The sequence below is a fragment of the Haplochromis burtoni genome, unplaced genomic scaffold, assembly GCF_018398535.1.
Source record: "Haplochromis burtoni strain Fernald_Lab_line unplaced genomic scaffold, NCSU_Asbu1 Contig_1, whole genome shotgun sequence".
Lineage (NCBI taxonomy): Eukaryota > Metazoa > Chordata > Actinopteri > Cichliformes > Cichlidae > Haplochromis > Haplochromis burtoni.
Genome location: NW_024582362.1, coordinates 77,184 through 91,115, shown reverse-complemented (window position 1 = coordinate 91,115; position 13,932 = coordinate 77,184). Strand labels below are relative to the sequence as shown.

At 42.0% G+C, this 13,932-nt stretch overlaps 1 protein-coding gene across 2 annotated transcripts in view; it reads right to left on the bottom strand.

Annotated features, from left to right (window-relative positions):
• Positions 1-13,932, bottom strand: part of ptprn2 (protein tyrosine phosphatase receptor type N2) — a 146,903-nt gene that overhangs the window by 124,516 nt on the left and 8,455 nt on the right. For both annotated transcript variants that reach the window (XM_005912387.3, XM_014330314.2), the window contains exon 2: positions 3,774-3,824. In XM_005912387.3, coding sequence (XP_005912449.1) covers positions 3,774-3,824 — 51 coding nt within the window. The remainder of the gene's footprint in view (positions 1-3,773; positions 3,825-13,932) is intronic.

Below are 13,932 nucleotides of genomic sequence, written 5' to 3'. Positions count from 1 at the left end.
TTCTGCGAGGGTCATTGCCGGAGGCATGAGATCACAGACACCCACCCAATTATGTGGCATTTTAGGTGTAGTTTTGTGCTAAAGTAAGCTAACTATAGATGCTAGTTGTTGCTTGATATTTATAGTGCAGGCATGAGTGGCATCAATGGTCTCATCTTTGTAAAATGTTGAACAAATCTGTAATGATACGTCTCTGTTCTCCAGGTATATGGTTACTGCAGCCACAATTATTAATTTTGAACCCTTGTAGTGTTGCCACAGAGTGCAAAAACCAGTTGATTAATTGATTAGTTAGCTGACAGAAAAGTAAAGCAAAAACAATTAGGATGCATTTTATCTGTTACTTGGATAAAACCAGCCACTGGATGACTCACTGGGCTGGAAAATGTCTCAGTAATCAATAATGACAACAGCAATTAGTCGCAGGCCCAATAAAGTGTCCTGACCTGTGTATCAAAGCATTAAAAGTCATTCTTTACTTAAACAAGAGGTGTTATGTCACAGCATGATGTCCATTTTTGAGGGCCAGCTGTGGATATGGAGGTAGGGTGTTCTAGCTCCTCGAGCCAGCATGTCAAAGTATTCTTGGGCCAGACATTGAAACCGGTGTTGTCCCTGATGCATAGTCAAAGTTAGATTAAAAGCACTTAATACTAGAAAAAAGAGCTTGCATGAACGTATGTGTGAATTGGTGAATTAGACTTGTAGTAAGAAAGCAGTTTGAGTACTCAAGCAGAGTAGAAAAAACTACCAGTCCATTTATTACTGCGATAAAAGACCACATATTGTGACTTTACAGTACTAGTGGTTTATTGTCATTAATCAGATTGTTTACTGTCAATATGCAATAGTTCCCATGTACAGTATCACTCTTATAGGACGTTGTTCACAGGCAAAAAAATCAGCTTCGTTACAAGTAAACTGTAAATTCAGTTGTTTTCCATGCTAAATTATTTGGTATCATTTTGTTCTTGGTAGCTTCAAGTGTGAAGGAGTTTTGGCATCAGTTTCAAATCAGTGTTCCTTCAACAGTATGCAAAACTATGCAGGAAGGTTTTTTCAAAATGTAATCAGATCATGCACGAGTTATCTATGATGCACGCTGGCTTCGTAATCATGTTTACAAAAATTTGAGGACATACACAAAGTTCAAAATCGAATGTTAACTCGGGTCATTCTCATCCTCTTCCTCTTATTAGCATATTAATAGTCAGTTTGATACTTTGTGTCCTGTTAGCTGTAGTTCATGTTTTGCATATAATTCTGCTGCCTGAGAATGTGCTCGTCTTCCTCTCGTTGCCTTCATCTTGTTTGTGATACAGATTTCAGGATGAGTCTGCAGAAAGTAATTGAAAGGTGCAGACAAACAAACAGGCTCAAAGCACAGGCATTTAATCATTATGCCTGCAAGGACAAAAACAAACACGTGGACATGAAACCGCTCCATACACGTTTGACCCTTCCCTGACTTCCTGCTGCTGCTGTGTTGAATACATTAACCTTTCCCGACGACTTTCCGCGGAGACGATCCTCAATATCGACACGCTATCAATCCCCTTTAAAATTACAGCCCGCTGCGTGAGCCGCCTGAATGCCACACAGTGAAAAGCTATGACATTTCCCCTCTGTTCATCCGGTGATGCATTGTCATGGCAACCACTGAGACAGACAGGTCCGTGCTCCATGGCGAGAAGGTTTGCAGATGAGGTCGAGATCATGTGTGGTTTGGAGAAACCTCGGAATCGGAAGGGGGGAAAGCAAGACGCCGGCATCAATCATTAGATGAATGAGATCAGAGAGCTTCTGTGTGTTTATATTGTGTGGTATTATTGTTGCAGCCTGGCTCACATTCAGTTTTGAAGCTTTTCTTAAGTATGACTCATGCTGTATGTCTAAAGTAAGAAGAATGCTGTGAGCGGGACCTTCAGTCTCCATCTATCTATATATAAATCTGTGAGCGATTAAAAATAGCTTAAGGCTTTATCTGCAGGTTCGGAGATGTTGAGACTTTAACTCCACTTTGGTGAACCTCGCATTTACAAAATTTAAAACACAAGCACTTACAGCAATGACTCCAAAATTTCACTTGGTGCACAACTCCAGTTTCATGATCAGCACCAACATTAAAACTGCTGACAGGTGGACCCAATAGCATTTTGTTCCAATGCGACGTTTCGCTTGAATATCTTGGATGTGGACATTCACGTCAATGTTATGCTGACAGATACCAGTAACTTAACCATTGCATTGCAAGCAGTTAAATTGACATTTTACCACAGTAAAGAGTGTAAGGCATTGACCCGGCATCCCAATGCGATCGCCATACGAGGATTTGCTGGCACAAGTTTGACTCATGGAGGCTCCACTCCATCAGGATTTTCATGACCCAAGGGATTCACGGCCAGTGTCAGTGTGTCCAACACCCCGGGCCACCCCCAAGAGAGCAAGCGTCCATGTCTACAGGCCAATTCTGTTTTGGTTTATGAAGGAAACTACAGTGTTGGATTTTATTGTTGCAGCTAATTGGTGTAGATACAGCACCGTCGTACTGAGAGCTTTATAGTTAGCAGACTGCATTTCCTATAATATTGCGTACCACAGACAACCAGCTAATATTATAAGAAACCAGGGGTCTGAATTCCTTCCTCCTCCTCTGAAACAGAGTCCAATTTGCAACACAGACACGCACAATACTGTACTAGCTTCATATGGAGCATGCTTGCCTAGAGAAAGCTGCTTTTAATAAGGAAAGCCGAAACACATCAGAATACCAGAGTATTATTTTTGTCCGTGATTCAGTTATGATCAAGTGACCAGACCTTTGTTTTCTGGTACTCATTCCCTGTAAAGAAAAAAAATAGGCGTAAAGAGAAATCATGGAGCAAAAGCTGTGATATAAAAGTCAAAATAATTTCTCACACACAGTTTAAAACAAAGTTTAGTGAGCTATGACTATTTGTTGACCTTTTGTATATCGAATCTCCCACAACCAACCTAAAGTGACATTACCAAAAACCAATAAAAAGATAAATATCCAGCCGATTATTGAGGTGTCTGTTCTGTCTGCAACCACGCTTCCCTCCCACAATTTGTTTGATTAGATGTGAGAAACCCAAATGAGCATTTTTTAAAGACCTTTTTTAATGATTGATTTCAGAGCTTTATGGTCATTTTTAATGATAATTACAGTCTCAGTCATATAGGCCTATAGACTGGTTGGCAACCCTCTGGCAACCTCTAGTCATTAGGGATGAAATGTCTATTTCCTCACTGAATGCCGGGTTAAATTGGTCGCAAAGTGGATGCTGCATCAAAACCCTCTTTGTGATTGCGTTCCACACTTTGCATGGAAGATGCCAACTTGTCTGCAAACATTTCCCAACTGCTCACTAAGAGAGCATTTGCCTTTAAAGTAAAGTTACCCGTATTGCTTTTTTGCTTGAACCAACATTTTTCAAAAGGTGCAACCTTTACTTTGACGGCCTCTGATTCCAGTTTGTATTGCTTTCTTCACAGTTTTACTAACCAGTTTGCAAGCACTCTTGACAAGTGAGCATCTTCCATGCAAACTGCACGTCACCACAGCAAGTCTCCACCAACCACTTCCCAACATGTTGGGTAATACACAACTTTCCTTAGCAGTTGGTAGTCTCCAGCGAGTCTTTATGCCTGTGTGACTGGACTATGGACTTCATTTTGGATAAACTTGATAAAACTTTTCAAGTGTCCTGTATATGATAAAAAGAGGTATGTATACATGAAGGTGGACTTACCGTTGACGCAGAACTCATAGGGTGTACAGAGCTCATCTTCAAACAGGCAACCTGGAGGTCAGAGAAGGTGAAACAAAGAGGAGACAAGAAATGAAAGCAGCTCAAGTCGTTAAAGTGTTTGTCTTTGTTGCGGAGAAAATGCAATGCCAAATTAGCTACATTTTCTAAATATGTGGCAGAGCTATAAAAGTGCAGCTTAGGACTACATTAACTCTAGCCCTAGGCTTTGCCGCTAATGGCAGAGCCATCAATCATCAATTAGTGTGACTTCCCCTATCCTGTCTCTGACACTGATACCCCAAATCCATGGGCAGCGCTTCCATTTATGAATGTTGCATGAATATTAATGAGCTTTAATGCTTGGACTAAGAATGGGTGTTCCAGACTAATAAATGAACAGATGGCAGAAGCATTATGAGTAGCTGTTCCCTGTGTTCATATCTCTCTCATGTGGGAGTTGCGGCGAACAGAGGACTGATTGTTCTGCTCGCCGATCTGCACAGGTGATCCTCTACATTTACACATTTCCAGGAAAAGGCTGAGGCGTGAAAAAAAACAAAAAAACAAAATTAAAAAAAGTGTAATTTTCTGTCTTGTACGGAGGAGGTGTTCGCACATTCAGGATCAAAATTAACTACACAGAGCACAAGATTTAGGCTAGTTCATTGAGCTCATGATACACCACTTCATGGCGTTTGCAGTGCTGGTAACACACGGAGAGTCTGCAAATAACTAGGCTGAGCCTCAGTCCTGTTTCTCCAACTCTTTTATCTTTGTTTTTCCCCTCCCTCCGCTCATCATGCAGAGTGACGGAATTGGATGCACCCTCTTGGCCCGGTGGCCTCGATGGACAGCAACGAGCAGCTTGTGACCGTGAATGAAGAACAGGCTGAGTAGGAGGAGAGGTGTCTGTCAGACTTCTTTAATAACGAGAAGAGATAGTTGCGGGATGTCGGATAATCAATTGGCACAGAAAGGGCAGATAATAAGGACAGGTGTGGAAGAGAGAGGAACTTTTCAGGCTTTACTTATCCAAAGTTTGTTCAAGTTTCTTCTCTCCCAGTTGGACGTGCAGGTCATTATTCTGTTGCATTATTAAAGGCTAATCTGCGTGGGAACTGGAACTTACAGGCACAGTGCGCAGCCATTTTGTTTAGGAGTCGAGGGCACATTTTATGAAATTACTCTTTTGCAAGGTAATGGCTTCAATGTGTCAGCAAAATTGCAATTTAACGATGTAGAGTGGGGCATCAACACAGAGCTGTAAGGTCGCTCAGCTCTCTGGAACAAAACTAAAAGGCAGAATGTCCCAAACTGAAGAAAAGGAACTTACTGCTCTAAAACCAAGTCCATGAATTGCTTTTCCAACTCATTGTACCTGAATATTATTCTGCATCATAACGAGTATATACCTCATTTTAATGGACACATTATAGGCTAAAGGATGCCTGTATATGCACCAATATATTTTTGGAAGAGTCATTTTCAGTTATATTTGCAATTTACAAATAACTAAAACCACAACTCTAATGCTCATGGTTTAAAACCTGGGTTTCTGTCTTATATCAGAAGGTTTGCGGCAGAAAATAAACAGATGATAAACTTTCTGTGTGCTCCCTGACGGATCTGACGGATAAAAAGCCAAATATTTCCACATTTGGTGGAGTTGGTGGAGACCAAAAACAGAGTGACAAGTAGAGTGAATCATCCAGACTAGAGGCCTGAAACAAAAATCCATATGAATGTTAATGGTAAATAAGTTTCATCTGTAGGTTTGAGACGACTTCATACAGTTTTATCAATTTTAATATGGCAGGGTTGTACTTGTACTTGTACAGAAATGCAAGTGAACACTGGGTCTAATCATATCCAGGCTAACACTTTCCAATCATTGCTTACTATCAACACAGATACATTTAAAGAGGCTAACAAAAATCTAAAAAAGCCCCAAACAGTTACACTTTTGCTCAAGTTACTCTTTATCGTGCAGGCGGTCAATACTCATCGGATTACAAATGTTGTCCTTTGCAAACATATTCTTCACATTCATGCTTTATTATATATGAAACGTTTATGGAGATTTGGTTATCGTGTACAAAGAAAAACTCAACAAATGCCCGTCGAGCAGAATTAGGCAGATACTTGCTCAAAATTAACATTCAAAGGAGCTCCATCCCCCCAAGACACCCTCAATCCCTCAAGAGCCACTTATGCCAGCTGGTGTTGAGACTGTGTCCACACAAACACGCCCCAACAAGTCTCACAACAGCACTGCTTACCAAACACAAGTCAGAGTGAACCAAATCATCACACAATGCGAAGAAATCTATCAGAAAGACTGGAGAGAATGGACTAAAAGCCAAAACAAATTAGAGAGATTATGAAATGGCAGAAAATCCGTTGACTGTCAGAGGCAGAAATCAGAAACATTCTAACCAGGCATAAGGTCAGTGACCATAAACCAGCAATGGAAGATACAAACAGAAACAAAACTGTGACAGGTGAGGTTGAAACAGAGATGCATTTCCTCTTAAGATGTAAATTATTCAGTGACGTGAGGACCTATTACTTCAACCAATTCAGATCTGTATTTCAGTGAGCTAAACAACATGACAAAATTAGAAGCAGTCCAAGGAGAAGGACACGGGGCCTATCTGGCTGCCCAGCATATATCAAAATGACACAACCTGAGTGAGGACCAGGACTGACGTACACCTGCACGTGTTGTACTGTACAGCTGTTTGTTGAACTGAGTAGAAATTAAATGAACCGATACTGATACTGTTTTTTCTGTTGATATCTTTTGATATATTTCAAAACTTTATGTATACTGTGAGTGAATGAATATTGAATGTTGTCATGTTCCTTTTCTTAACGGTGCTATCACTTGGTTTAGCTACATCTGTCGCTATGGCTGTCTTCCCACTGCTATGTCCACTGTGTTAGCCATCAACAGTTTGTCCAGCTCTATCCTCTATGGAAGTGCCACAGCATCTGGGCTCGGTCATTCTCAACCAACCAATGGGGCGTGGCCTATTTTGACCTTGGGATCTCCAGGCCATACCCAGCACGGATGTTCAATTTCCAGTACCATGTATGCCCTCCCTGCTAGCGTGTTGCACCCTGCTAATATGTGCTGGATCGTGTCAGTAGCCTGCACCTGTTGTATCACCATATTAACCTCTAGCTCTCTTCCACAGGGTGTCTTTTATGTTGTTATTCTCCCCTCACCCCCATCCAGTCTGGGCAGATGACTGAGCCAGGCTCTGCTGGTGGTTTCTTCCTTAAAAGCTTAAAATTGAGTTTTTCTTTCCCACTGTCGCCGAGTGCTTGCTGGAGAAGCATGGGCCATTACCACTCTCGACTGAGTCATTTGACTTTCTGATGATGAACATTAATTAGAGTTCAATTAATTTCTTGGTTAATCAATCAACAGAAAAAATTAACTAAAAAATTTTGGATAGTTGATTAACGATTACAGTTAAAGCTTCTAAACTGAGAGGATTTTTGCTTTTTCTAATTAGGCATCACTTCCTGTCAGTTTGTTGTTTCCACAAATGAAACAATTTTAAGACGTCACCTTGGGCTTGAGAAAAAATGAAGTTCTGACATTTTATAGACCGTGCAAACAATATTCACCTGCCAGCCCTAATTTTCCCACGACTTTGTTTAACTTACCAAGACTTTCCCATTTAGCTTGAAGGTAAGTGAAAGAAGAATTTACACCAAACTTATAAAGCAGTCACTTAGAGCTGGAAGAGTCAATCCCTCTTGACCATGCACATCTCAGCACTCCGCAATTAGTGTCAGTCCATTCAACTTTACTTCCTCATCACTTCCCTGCTTAATTCATGGGGTTCTCTGGGAAGCCTTGTCAGCTCTCAATATTAATTACAACTTTCCACTAATAACGCGTCCAGTCGAGCATAGTTAGTCAGACAGTATGTGTGTGCGTGTCTGCGTGTGAGATAGGCAGGGACATAGAATTGATAACAGCACAGCCCCTTTCTCCAACACCGTGCGAGATGATTAAAATGGCGCCTTTTAATTAAAATGCAATCACAGTGGATGCTGCTGATTACCCCAGGCAGAAAAAAGGACTTGTCGATGCTGAGGGAGAAAGAAAAAAGGAGTCCTTGCTATATCTTGATGACGCATCCTGACAAAGAACAGCCGCGCTCTTTTATTCAACCCAAGGCCTACAAGATAATTTCACAAACACAATGACCTTTATGAAAAAGTGTTACGTTTGGTATTAAGTACTGAGGCCGTGTCAGCCTCGTCACAGATCAATCATGGCTTATCTGTAGCCGCTCTTCAAGTCAAGTAAGTGCAGTTACAGACGGATTTAAAGGGAAATGATTTGTGCTTTTTAGACGATTTTTAACTTAAGCATGTGACTTTTTTCCTTCGACCCATGTGAGCAATGCAGTAAAAACATGTCATATATGCTCACCTTTCACACTGTTATTACTTATCTTAGTTATGCCGGTTATAACAATGATCTAAAACATACCAGCAATTGTGTTTCCAATCAAAATTAAGGTTTTGGAGCGCCCCAATCGAAGTCCAGACTCATATCTGATTGAGATGCTTTGGAGCCCGTTCATACCCAAAACCCTCCAATGTGGGGGAATTTTAAACAATTCGGCCAAAATCCCCCCAACAGTGATATAAAAGACTCACAGCCACAAACGTTTGATTAGCTTTAGGTTTTACACAGGATCAGGTGCATTTTGTATTACTCAGGTTATCTTTGTTGATGATTTATAAGATTTAGTGTGACAAATATGCAAAAAACCAAGAAATCAGGACTCTTTAGAAACTAATATTAATATTTAAAGATAATGAAAGTAATTGTTAGTAGCTGCACTAGATGAGAGCCGACTACAACTGCTGTAAATATGCAGAAGTTTCTGCTCCCAAAATAGATGCTTTGTGACCTAATTTATAAATGCTGTATGAAGGGAGACTCCAGAAGGTCACAGGAGTTACTTCACAGTTTTTTAACAAGATGCAGCGGTAGTTAGAGGTCTGTATTCTCAAGAGACGGTAAAATAGGAGGTGTATCAGACAGAAGTGCATAACTGCATGTGCTACAGTCACTGTTTGTCTCTGTCTGCCTTTCAAAAAGACATTAAAACATGCTGTGCAGACTTTGCATAAATAACACCTTCAGAAAAGCACGCAACAATGGGAACTTGGACGGGATCTATTACCCTTTCTGAGACCTCTACATGCAGCACAGAAACACTTTACGAGGATGTGTCCTGTCTACTTTGTTACAAGTAACTGCTATTTAGGGCAGCAAGTGCACCGACCGTGTAAGTAAACAAGGAGCAGCACAGGCACATGCAAAAAAACTATTCACCTATAACTAAAACCACCTGCGTGTTGGGACACAGCAGCGTGCGTATCTCCCCTTGGGAGTGTGAAATCAGAGAGGAGTGAAAGGCTTGTTTGAGGAAAAGCAATTACATACGTTTCTCATTAGAAAACAATATAACCACATTATCCGACAGTCAATCTCCACCTGAGCATTATAATGCTATTAAGTACACATCCCAGTGCACATTTAGGTCTCTAAACGTTTGGCTGTGATTGGCTGACCTTGCCCGGAACATTAACTATGTCCCTATGAGGCAAAACCCTAAACTCAACAAGAAGTCAGAGGCCTGATCATCCACTTTCCCTCACAGGTGGTTGGCCGGTGCTCGGGTACCATCTGCGATGTCTGAGGGGCCAAGGAGAACGCTGGGAGCCTGGCAGCGAGAACAGCCAATCCCGAGGCCTGCTGCAGTTAAGGGCATATTTCATTCACTCTCTGGGGCCACCAAAGTATCTTTTATTATAGATATAAGGTGCAACCAAGGACGCCTGGCTCATTTTTTGTAAATCACAGACAACTGTACCGTCAGCCAAAAAAGCCATTTTAGAACAGCGCGGCGGGTGACAACTGCAATAAAAGTGCAAGTGAATTGAAAAGGGAGCGTGGCTGGAGCGGGGACAGCAGAGAAGAACATCACCTGCAAGCAAATTAGCATCAGCTTGACACCATGTCCGCAGATTTAAACAGCTTGTGTCATTAAGGCGCTCTCCTGCTAAAATTAAAGATGGCTCCAAGCTTTTCTCTGCTCCAGAAGGTCTGCTCTTGTCAAAAGCTGCATGCTATGTGTCAGCAACTGAGCTCTGGTTACCTTATCACGATCCTCGATGTTTTTTATACATTCCCCCCCCCCCCACACGTTTTCATCTGAAGCTAATTAGCTTTTAGCCGTAGCTTTTTTAACCTGTAGCGTAATTATCATTTTTTTATTGTGTTTTGGTAAAATATTTCCTTTTAGCAAGATGGCACATATAGATATTGTGGGACTTTTTCTTTAGTTCAAAGCATTTAACAGAAACTAAATCTAAAGGTTTAACCTGAATTAGGAGCTTGGGGGTCAAAGTGAGGGGACTCTGGGGTCACTTTGACTGAAGAGAGATCCTGATGTGAAACCACCTGGCATCCAGAGGAGTGTAACCAGACACAATTCCCTCAGAATTCCCAGGCAGGCAGGTCACTCTCAGTCACTCAGCTGCCAGCTCCAGGCGACAGCCCAGACAACGGCTATGAATTAAAGATGGCAGCATCACTGCGGCAACAGAGGACCCAGAAATAGGCCGGGTTGACCTTTTTCCCGACCTGCACTGAGTGATTCAGACATTTGATTTTCTCCCTTCTCCTGAGGTGTGATTGAGTGTTGAAAAGCAGAAGTGGAGCGAGTGAAACAGCTAAGCCTCTTCTTTCTTATGTTCCAAAGAGCTCGAAGTGAACCAGCACAAACTGCCCTGAGGGGAATATCTAATCCTGCAGGTGAGGACAAAGGTTTAACTCTTGAGTGCCAGCTGAACCTCGATTAAAGTGCAGGTCAGTACCACGCCTCGGTGTTTGGACTTTCCTGTCCTGCAGATGTGACATCGATGACATGCAAATGGGAGTGAAATGACATCTTTGTTGGCCTCAAGTCATTTATGTGCCTGAGTGGTAATTTCACAGCTTAAAATGAAACTACTCAGCTGTACCACCTGTGGAATTAAACGCCTTAAGATGCAGATGAGATGAGAGGAAATTGATATGAAACTGTCTCCATGCCGCTCCCTGGTCAGAACACCTCTCATCACTGAGGGATTGGATTTTTATGGCTGCAGTTGGTGCAGACACCCAAAGGCATCACATTTCTGACTCAGTGAAAACACTGTGGCAGTGGGGTGTGGTTTTCTGGCTCAGCTGTGAAGAGAGGAGGGAAAGTGATTCGTTTGAGGAGGGTGGCACACCTGGTGTGCATCTGCTGATTAACCTCTCCTCTTATATATAGTAGGGCAGGAGCACAGCAGGCGCTGAGAGAACCTTTGAAAAGAATGACGACATAAAGCGGAGCGGGCATTGATGTGTATGAGTGCGTAACAAAGGGCAAAATAAACAGGGTGTGTGTATAAATTGGGACTGGCCAGGCCTCTTTACACTGAGGAGAGCCCTCAGTGGCAAGGCTACAAACACACATAATCACACATACAAAAACACAAAAAGCCCTTCTCTTAGCTGACTTTAAGTTTGGAAAAACCAAATAAATATAACGCAACATAAACTGAACAAATAGCATTCCTCCTCTAATATTTTACCTTACGTGCTTCTGCATAATCACCCCCATTGCAAGATGAATATCAATATTAGGCTATTGAGAAGGAAAGGCAGTCTATATTCAGGTGGATTTTAAATGCTGAGGTATTCAGCAGTATCCAAGTCCCATTATTTAAATTTGTGGCCCCCAGGGTGACCGCAAAGGGGGTTAAAACACATTCATTTTAAACTATTTATGCTACCAACTAGTGCCATAAACAGAAATACGGATGTTTATGTCCTGTTAGAAAAAACGTTTTTCTCTCGAGGGATGGTTGTGGTTTAAACGAGCCAGTTGAGGTGGTTTATGTATCTGACTGGGATGTCTCCTTGATGGGTTTCGGGGAAGGTGACTGGGAGGAGGCTATGGGGCATACTCCAGACTCAGTCGAGAGATTGTATCTTTCAGCAGGTTTGGGAAAGCCTCAGTGTTTCCCCTGATGAGCTGGAGGTAGTAGCCTGGAGAGGGAGGCCTTGACGTCTCTGCTGAGTGTTAACATCGTAACCTGATCCCAGAGAAGTGGCAGAAGATGGAGGGATGCACGTACGAACAGTCGTTTTTTCTCATTAGTCCCCTATTTAAACTGTATTAAGCTTTAAAGTCATGATATACTGAGCTAGCTTATGATAGCTGTTAACTTAGTACTACAGCTTCTTATCAAAACACGACCACTTCTGACACCAACAAAACACCAAGGTGGTGACCAAAATGCCAAATTCTTGGCCCTAAACAGAAAGTAGTCCATCAGCCAGGAGGCAACTTGGCTGATCATTAGCATTCATTAGGATTTGTGTTTCTGGTGACCTGATGAAAGGAAGCACTCTAATCCTGGGCCTTCTTTAAACCTCAGTTCTCTGTTAAATGCTCCACCTGCTTGCTGCTAATTGTACGTGCCATGTTGTTCTTTGTCTTTGCCTCAAAAGACGCTAAAAACCTGCCGATGAAAGAGCTTAGCAGGATGCTACCCAAACTTCCTAAGAGATGGTAGAACTAGCTACTGAATTTAGACCTCATCCACAAAAAGTAGGTAAAGTTGTGCACCTTCTTTGTTGTAGACATCATCTTGGGGGTTTTACAAATAATGCTCAAGGATCTTTTTTCAAGAGCTGAAGGAGATATATGTTACTAATGTACTTCAAATGAGACAGTTGGTCACAAATATAGGAAAACACCCATCTTTCTGTTGCTTTTTTCCCTTCAAACAGTCATTTTCCTTTCCTGCTGCACTGAGAAATGGCCCAGAGTATTAATCAGCATCCCCCAAAGGCGAAACCAGAACGTTACTGCTTTAATCACAGCTGAGATAGTATAGATTAATTCCTGTGCTCAGCTCACAGCTTTCAGAATCCTCATTACTGTGTTATTGTCCTCATTATAAATCTTAGCTCCGCCACACAGAGGTGACCTTCACTCTGACCCGTTTACCAACACCAGTTAATTTGAACCTTGAGAAACGCCGTCCACTCCTCCTTGTAAAAACCGATGACGTTTTTAACACTCGCCGTGTCAGGTGTGTGCAGAGGAGAGAGAGCGCAAAAAGGAGCACGTTCTTTGCACTGTTGTTGGCACGCAAGCGGGAAAACACCTTCTTTGTTTGTGTTTTTAATCAACGTAAAGGTCCAAATGCGTCATGTTCTTACACCTGACAAGTCTCAGAGGAAGAAAGAGCCTCTACTGAACTATAAACTAATTTTAGCGTCTAAAAGAAAAGCAGACTTCCCCTGGAACATGTCGCCTTCCTCGCTTCTCTGGCAGCACTCCTCCTCCTTGACCCAGAATATCTTCAAGGTTCACCTTGAACTGAAGAGAGCCTAACGAGATGTATCGTTTCGACACGTCTATCTTGACACAATTCTGACTTCATTCCTCTCATAAGCTGCCGACATTTGTCTGGAAAGACACAGGAACAGCCAGCCGCCGTGCTCCCAACACACTCCTCTGAGCATCTGTTGAATCACAAAGAAAATCCACCCTCCGCCTGTTATCACACCAGCCGTGGAAGCAACCCAGGCCATGGATACACAGCCTGCTTTGTTTTACGTTTTTTTCCTTGTACTTTCAAGGGTACAATTGTGAAATCAACTAAAAACTCAAAAATACCAGTTTCCCAGACTATCTGAAAAACAGCGTCGCTCGAATAGCTTATCAGTCTGCGATTCATGTCATCCTGAAAACAAGACTTCCAGCAGCTGTGTGCCTGCACAGTGTGGCTGAGAAGAGGTCCTTTACAACACCGTATGCGCTTTATTAGCGAGAATCAATAGATATATATTATGTTCAGCAACAGATGATGGCAGAACTGTTAATGTCAGATCAGTTACACTCGTACTGAATGCTGCAGCTGTTGAGTTTATTAATTTGGAAAAACAGGCTTTGCAAATAGCACACCAAATGCTTATTTAACCATCATGTGCTGCCATGTGCACGAAGAGGGGGATGTACTGCACAATGAAAACTCATCCAATAAATGGTTTGCGATTTATTAGATGAGTCAAAGC